This window comes from Alligator sinensis, unplaced genomic scaffold (genome assembly GCF_000455745.1).
Source record: "Alligator sinensis unplaced genomic scaffold, ASM45574v1 scaffold1462_1, whole genome shotgun sequence".
In the NCBI taxonomy this organism is placed as follows: Eukaryota; Metazoa; Chordata; order Crocodylia; family Alligatoridae; genus Alligator; species Alligator sinensis.
The window spans coordinates 112033-119842 of NW_005842850.1; the positions used below are offsets into that span (position 1 = coordinate 112033).

General features: G+C 55.2%; 1 protein-coding gene across 1 annotated transcript in view; it reads left to right on the forward strand.

Annotated features, from left to right (window-relative positions):
- Positions 1-7810, forward strand: part of NUDCD3 (NudC domain containing 3) — a 39759-nt gene that overhangs the window by 5379 nt on the left and 26570 nt on the right. The window contains exon 2 of the mRNA XM_014525627.2: positions 776-1056. Coding sequence (XP_014381113.1) covers positions 776-1056 — 281 coding nt within the window. The remainder of the gene's footprint in view (positions 1-775; positions 1057-7810) is intronic.

Here is a 7810-nt window from a genome sequence, read left to right on the forward strand (position 1 = left end):
GGAGACTGGACAGACCACTGCTGTCTAGGCTGACAGCTGTCATGTGTCATGGCCAGGGTCCATGCTCGCTGCTTCTGCCCCACATCTTATGTATGATCCCAGTCACTCTAGCTTCCTACCCAAGACTAGCACCCTCAGCTGTGGAACAGTGGGAGCCAAGGTGCCAGTTTTCTTAGGGCTCCTTCCAAGGGAGATCTTGGCACTGGGAGCCCCGAGTGCCATCTGTTCCAATGCATTGTGGGAAAATCTGGCCAGATCCTTCATAATGCACCAGCTGAGGGGGGGGTTTAAAGGGGTCACACAGAATCCAGCCACCAGCACCCAGAATTCCCTTGGGAAATCCTGGCCAGAGGTTCCTGGTGTAGGGTCCTTTCACATCCCATTCCCCACCCCACCCCGGCCCCATACCTCAGACCAGCCAGAAAACTCAAAGGGGCTCTGTCAGAACTGCAGAGAACTTCTGTGGGGCCACTCTGGAGTGGAGCTGAGATATCTTTGCCCCCAAATGCACAGCTTCCCTCCATATTCATCTCTCTGAGGGCTAATAGCAGAACATGGTGGGAGTAAGAATTAACAGCTTACCCAGGCCTCCATCCCACTGAAAGGCCCGGCACCGGGCTAGCTGGAAGCTTGTGGCCTCAGTGAGGCCTGGCATCTGGGCAGAGGCAGGAGATGCAGGTCTAGGGGAAGATCCTCCCATTACCCATGGTTTTTCCCGGGGAAGTGGGACTTATTCCCTTCCTGGCTCCCGTATGACTTGCTCTATCTCTTCCAGGCATTCAAAGCCTTTGAGCACATGGCTCAGCAGGATGACGAGAGGCGCCAGCGGGAGATGGAGGAGAAAATGAAGGAGGAGGAGGAGGCAGCAGCCGAGAGGACCAAGGTGCCCCCAGCTGCACAAGAGGTTGAGATTGAGTCCACGGCTGAGCAGGCCTCGTCCCCCAAGCAGGGGCCCTGCATCCCAGAGGAGACAGCTGAGACAGCCGCCAGCACTGCAGCCTCTGAGCTTCCCAAAGCCATGGTCCCCTCAGAGCCCCAGCCACCGCAGCTCCCTATGTAAGTCTCCCCACAGAGCCCCAGCCACCGCAGCTCCCCATGTAAGTCCGTGCACTACGGGCCCATCCTCCCAGCTGCCTGCAGTCTGAGCTGGGTCTAGCCCAGAGGGCCCACCTGCATAGTGCCTGGGCAGTGTGTTTGGCCAGGCTGGGTATCTGTCTGTGGGGCCTGGGTGAGGCCACCCAGCCTCTCCTCTGCCTTGCTTGCAGTTGCACCTGTGTCTTCATGCTTCTAGTGCTGCTATTTCCAGTGCGTTCTGGGAAAATGGAAGCAGCTCTTCCACAATGTTCCCATCTCCCAGGGGTCCTCCCAGGGAGCGCGCTCCACTGGTTTGATTAGTTTTACTGGAGAGACAAGGCAGAGGTGTTTGTGCCAACCCAGGCTGCAGGCATGGGGCAGGTGTGCTGGCATATGATGCTGAGTCCATTGCCTGGCTGGGTACTATGGTGTTCCACGGCCTGAGAGGTTCTTCAAGGCTGTAAAGTACTGATCCCACTCCGCGATGTCTTCTACTCGTGCATCTGGCTTGGCATAGACCTGATGAACTCATCTGTCCAGGGCCTGGAAATTTGAGATACAGCGGGGCTTGTTGCAGTACCAAGTCATGATGCCCCCTCTTTTTCCAGAGAGGTTTTGCTGGGGGTGACCTGGGCTGGGGGATTCTTGGCACTGCTCCTGACCCTTCTGGCTTTCCACAGTTGTACTGGGATCTGGAGTGATTGGAGATGGCTAGTAGCATTCACTGGGACATGGCTGGCCTGCCCAGGCCACGCTGGTCCCTGAGATTGCAGGGACAATGGCGTGGCTGGTTTGGGGCTCTTTTGCATCTAGACTGGAATCAAGGGTAGGTGAGCAACAGGTGTTGGAGCCATCACCTGACTGGTCTGTTTGTATTGTCGTGGTATTTGTGGGAGCCCCCCCCTTGGCGCCCCAGCCCCCACGGTGCTAGGTGCTGTACACACCTCACAAATTCCAGGCCTCCAAATCCTCAATCGGAGGCTCCTGCCAGCAGATGGCAGCTGCTGTAGGGCATTATTCTAGCCACATCCCAGGAAGTGCTGGTGGTACCAGGTGCTGCAGCTTAACCTATATCCTGTCTGCTGCCAAGGGAGGGCCGAGGCCTTTGGGTTTGGTGGGGTAGGGTCTGGCAGTGGTCTGCTGGCATTGGAGTAGGGGTCAGCACCCACAGGGGAGCTGGGAGTGTGAGTGAGTGCACAGTAACTCAGACCAGGTCTGAATATACTGTACTTTTTGGCATACCAAGCTCACCTTCCCCCCCCGCCCCCCTCAAAAATCAACCCCCCAAAAATTGAGGTGTATGTCAGGGAAGCTGATCTTCTGCTCAGGGAAGCAAAAATCAGAGAAACCAGGGAGCTGGGCACAAAGAAGCTGGTGGAAAGAGGCAACAAGACAAGAGACTGGTGCTAATGCTGAATCTGAGCTGAGGACCACGACGATTCCATGTCCCCTAAGCTAGCTCCCCAGGTTCTCCTGGAGGTGAACCCACTCATGAACCTATGTGTCCTCCTTCACCAGGAACTTCCCTGGACCTTTTCTTAACAGGGGACTTGATCATATGCTTTCTGCTCAGCAGTAACTGTCTCTGCACCCACCAGTACCCCAGGCAGCTTCTCAACATGACTCCATCATCCCAGTTCAGTCCTCACTTACCGTGGGATAATTGTGGGCACATGGAGCAGCTGGGCTTTGCCTCCTTGTTAACTGCAGAGCAAACAAGTTTGGTGGAGGGGGGAGTCTTATGATCTCACTTCCAGTAGGGCTCAGCAGCCACAGGGGAACCAGTGTGGGGACTATGGCTTTTGGCTGCCAGTTAATGGGAAGATCTCATGGGATGGGAAAGACAAGCTAGTACATAAAAGAATGGGGAGCAGGTGGTCTTTGCTAGTATAGAAGAGGAGTCTTGAAACATTGCAGTTGTCACATTAAGGGAGGGGAGCCTGGGACTCTATGCACATGGCTGTGTTGGACCCAGAAAAGCAAGGGAGAAGGTGACTCCTATCTCGGGTCCTGTGGCACAGAATGAAGCCTAGAGTGAAATCACCTGCAGGGTCAGGTGCTGGGCACAGAAGACTCATCTCCAGGGTCCTCCATCTGGTGCCTCTCCCTACCCCAAAATCCATGCAAAGTAGGTGGAGATTGGATCTCAAGAAAAACTTCTTCACTGTTAGAGCAGGGAGGCAGTGGAATAGACTGCCTAGGGGAGCTATGGGCTCTCCATCACTGGAGGTGTTCAAGGAGAGGTTGGACAGACACTGTTCAGGGGTGATCTAGGCATAGTGATGAGTTTTCCCAGGCTTCTTGGCTTTGCTGGCTGTTCACCTCCACCCCACTTTCTGCTACATGTGTCAGGGGGGTTTTAAGCCTCCCTCCAAGGCACCGAGTGTTGGCTGCAGCCCAGGCTGGGGTTGGTAACTGGGCTGTGCCAATGCTTCTACTGAGACTCAAACCCAGAGGTTCTTATTTAGAGCGTCTTGCCCCTCAGCTCAGGCTCAGACTGACACTGCGTTGGGGTCGGGAAGGAGTTTTTTCCCTTAGTCAGATTGCTCAGGACTTCGGGGGAGAGTGGGTTGCCCTCTTCTGTAGTGGGGGTACAGCCTCTATTTGGGATCTCTTGAGCGTATATTAACAACCTTTGTAACAGCAGAAGGTTGGCTGGAATGGTCCCCCTGCTTTCCTTGTGGCAGAGTCAGGTGTGATGTCTGATGCTGTGCCAGGAGTGATGGTAGTTTTGCTAAGAGATCGGACATTGGATTTGTATGAAATGGTTTAGGTAGGGACGATCCTGCCTCGGGCAGAGGGTGGGACTAGATGTGACCTCTGGATATCCCTTCCATCCCCGCTTTTCTCTAGGATTCACTGAACCCCCTCAGCCCTGCCAGAAGATCTAGTCCATGTGTCCTTCCTTCCTCAGGGCCACCAGGTCTCAACCTCCCCCTTTGTTCTAAAATTAAAGTGGAGGTAGGGGGAACACATAGAAGTAGAAGCCTCTACAGCCCAAACCCAACCTGACTGCAACCTGCCAGCAGCTGTCTTGTGTTCCATATCTGTTGCTCCAATATCCCAGGCTTCAGCCATTCATTGCCAGGATAGGAGCTGGGGACCGTGGACACTTCACTGCCTCTGAACAGATCAGAAGACTTTGTGGAAACGAGGAGAAGCGATGTTAAAAGTGACACATGTAGGATGCATCTGCTAAGTGAGCCTGCCCCACAAGCTGCTGGGGAGCTGCCAAGAACAGGTCCCCACCTACTTAGATGGAGGGGTAGGGACAGAGCTGTTAGGCCCAGGCCCTGCTAGTGAAGCTTTCTTGGTGGATGACACTGTTTCAGTATCACTGGATCTAGGGTGCCCAGTGCATGGAGCCCATGGATCCATTGGTTGCTCCTTAGCTGGTCTGAGATTCACCGGTGCCTGTCCCAGACAGGCAACTCAGTCCGGCATCCTCTAGAACTGAGTTCTGTCCAAGGGGCCTTGGGCACTGGAATAGGTTACCCAGAGGCATTTGTGGAGTCTCACTCGCTTTGGCAATGGAGACGGGCCCATATCTGCAGCAGGTTAGGTTCTGGCTGGAGAAGGGAGTCAAACCCTGCATGGCCTCTTGAGGTCTGTAGTTAGCATTGCTGCAGTAGCTGAGCCAGATCAAACCCAGGAATTTCCCAGGGTTGCAAGACCAAGGCAGGAGATTTCTGAAGTCTGAAGTTCTCTTAGCAGCCTGCCTCCTCCAGACTCCTGCCCAGTGAAGGGGCAATCTGGGGCTGCTTTATTGAGGGTCTTTGCTGTGTCCAGGCCCCAGAAGGTCACAGTGGAACCCCCCTTGTCCCTTGGTGCCATCATGCTGCCCAGGGGAAGAGCTTGCACTCTGCTCCAGGGCTCAGGGGGGCCAAGAACCCCTGCCTGGGCCAGTTCCTCAAAGGATGGCGCAGTGAGCACTCTCTGCCTCTGGGTGGTGCTGCAGGCCCCACCCCAACAAGGATCTGGCTGCTGCATCTGGCATTAAGACCTGACCTGCATCTGGCATTAAGGTCTGTTGATGTCTGGGAATATTTTACCAAGTGGGTTAATTCCCATGGCAAATCTCCATGCAAAGGCACTGGAGCCACTGTATTATTCCCCTCTCCTTTAAACCCCAGCCTCAGTCATCTCCCCCACCCCCAAGGGCAGAATAAGTATAGGGCAGAGCATAGCCCAGTTCCTCCAGCTCCCATTGGGGGCTTGGTTAGCTTGATGGGTATCTCGGAGGACCTCAGGACAGTGCGTGGAAGAGTTGGCTCGCATCGACCCGTACAGTAAGGCAGAGGAGTGAGAAGGGTTTGAGCCTTGGGGTGGAGGAGGGGCATTGTCCTGGATGCTGGTGAAGGCAGTGCCCTGTGCTTCAATTTCCCTCTCCGTAACAAGAATGTGGCCCTTCCCCTGCCCCATGGAGAGGCTTCTGGGTAAGCACACTGATGCGCTCCAGAACAGCTGTAGCCTGGCTGTTTTAACAGGCTGCTCCCAGCCTCACAAGGGGCCAAGGCATTACTGGCCACTGCTAGCCCAGTTTGCAGCCCTGAAGACCCTTCCCTCATTAGCTAGGGCAGGGGTGGCCAGTATGGGTGTCGTAAGCGGCATGGGCAGCCTCTGTGTGTAGCACATGGCAAATTGGAGAGGCAGGCAGCAGATAAAGCCAGGAGCAGATAACAGCAGACCAAACAGCAGCAGAAAGGAAATTCCCCTACCCCTGCCCCATTGGCCACTCTGTTTTCTGCCCTCTGCCCCCGGCCCGTTTTGCTCTCTGCTTCTGCCCTGTTCCCCGTGTCTGACTTGTTCTCCTTTCTGCCCTCTGCCCTGCCCACTTCTGTGCTCTCTCTCCCTTCATTCATGTCACTTACCACACAGATGCCACCCGTGCCATTTGTGGCACCCGTGCTACAGGCTGGTTGCCCCAGGCTAAGCGGATGCTTGCCTAGGACAGTTTATGGTGAGAAAAATCTGTACCTTATAAACTAACTCAGGAAGACAGCATGAGCTCTCACAAGCCCCAACTCAAAGGCTGTGAAAGGACATGCCCAGAGCAGGGCATCTAATGGTTTGGTTCAGGCCTGATCCTCTCTAGAACTGGGGGATAGGACTAGAGGGGACCTTGTCCAGCCTGGCTGTTGAGGGGGTAGTCTGTAATGGGCGGCTCACACTCTCACAACCCTTTTGCCCCCTCAGCCTCAGGTTCCCCTTGCTCTCTGGAGTGTGGCCCATTTGTGCCAGCTTTGCTCTGGGGACTGGCAGCCACAGCCCAGAGAAGGCATCTGGAGTGAGATGCTCCCCCAGGCCAAGGGCAGTGGGAGGGAGGTTGGGGGGAAGATCAGTGGCTCTGCTGCATTGCATCTGGGCAGGAAGGGGTTCATGGAAAGATGCCCTCACACCCTGAAAGAGGCTGGCAGAGCAGGCTGGTGTGTTCAAGGGTGTTGCAGTGTCTCAAGGGATCCGGGGCTAGAGGAAGCAAATTTCAGGCCCACCACATGACAGCATTGGTGGCTGAGGACAGGGTGTGGAAGCCAGCCCCCACTCTCCTTCTCCCTCTGGCAGAGCTCCTTGGGGCTCCCAGAGGTCCCTATGTGGGCCAGAACTTGGGGCTCAAGCTGGGAGCTTGGTCCCAGGTTAAGCAGTAGCTGGGTAGGGCAAATGGGACTATTGGGGCAGCCAGGCTGGGGTCTAGAAGGCGTCATTTCACTTTGGAGGCTGTGACAGTTTCCCACTTCCTGCACAAGGACCTGTCATCTAGGAAGTGCCTTGAGATTTGCCACCAAAAGGCTGTGAGTTACTTACCCCCCTCCTCCCAGTTAGGCAGCGCTGGGCCAGCTCTAAAGGGGGCTTCCCCAAATGGGATGATCCCACCTAAGGCAGGCTCCCCTCGGAGAGGACGTCTGGCCAGGTCATGGCCATAGACCTGTAATGGACTGGAGCAGAGAAACAGCAAGCTTTGAGACCCCTGCCCCTCTACCTGTTGCCACGGGCTGCCTGAGTGAAAGTCCCCTCTGGCCCAGTGCCTTCAGACAGATGCATTTGCCTCCTGCTCTGCCCAGGGCTCCCAGCAGTAGAAGCCACCATCTCCCTGCAGCAGTGACCAGCGGGTGAGGGGAAATGGCAGTCTTCCTAGCTGATTGGAAGACTGTTGTTAAAGGAGGTCATGAAAGGTTTCCTGCAAGCAAAGCATCTTTCTGACAGGTTGAAGATGGGGTCCTGCTCAGTACTCTTGCCTGCCTGAGCTCCCTCTCTCTCAGAATCAGGACCTGTCAGGCACCATGACAGTTTCAGGTGCAGGTGAAATTCAGCCTAGGTTGTGTTTGTGTGGCGAGGTTGGGAACCGGAAGCCCCTGGGTTTGAATCCAGTCAGAGATCACCCGGTCAAGGTAATTCAGCTGGAATCTGGTGCAGGTTTATCTCAGGCAGGTCTCTGGGAAACCTTGTCCATAGCCAAGGTTGTCAGCATTGTGTGAACAAGGAGATCCCAGGGGACCTTCTCCTAAAAGTAGCATGTCTTTGACCTACATTTCCCAGCAGGAGCGAGGCACAGGCCTCTGGTGACTAGGCTGCGGAGCTGCCGTTCTAACCACTCCCATGTTGAGCAAGGCAGTGCCAGCCCAGCTGCTCCAGAAATGAGGGAAGCCAAAGCAGAAGAGTGAGAAGATCCTGCCTGAAGAGAGGCAGCTGGCAGGATATGTTGGGAGAGAAGAAGATTCCTGGTTCGTGAGGGCTGTAG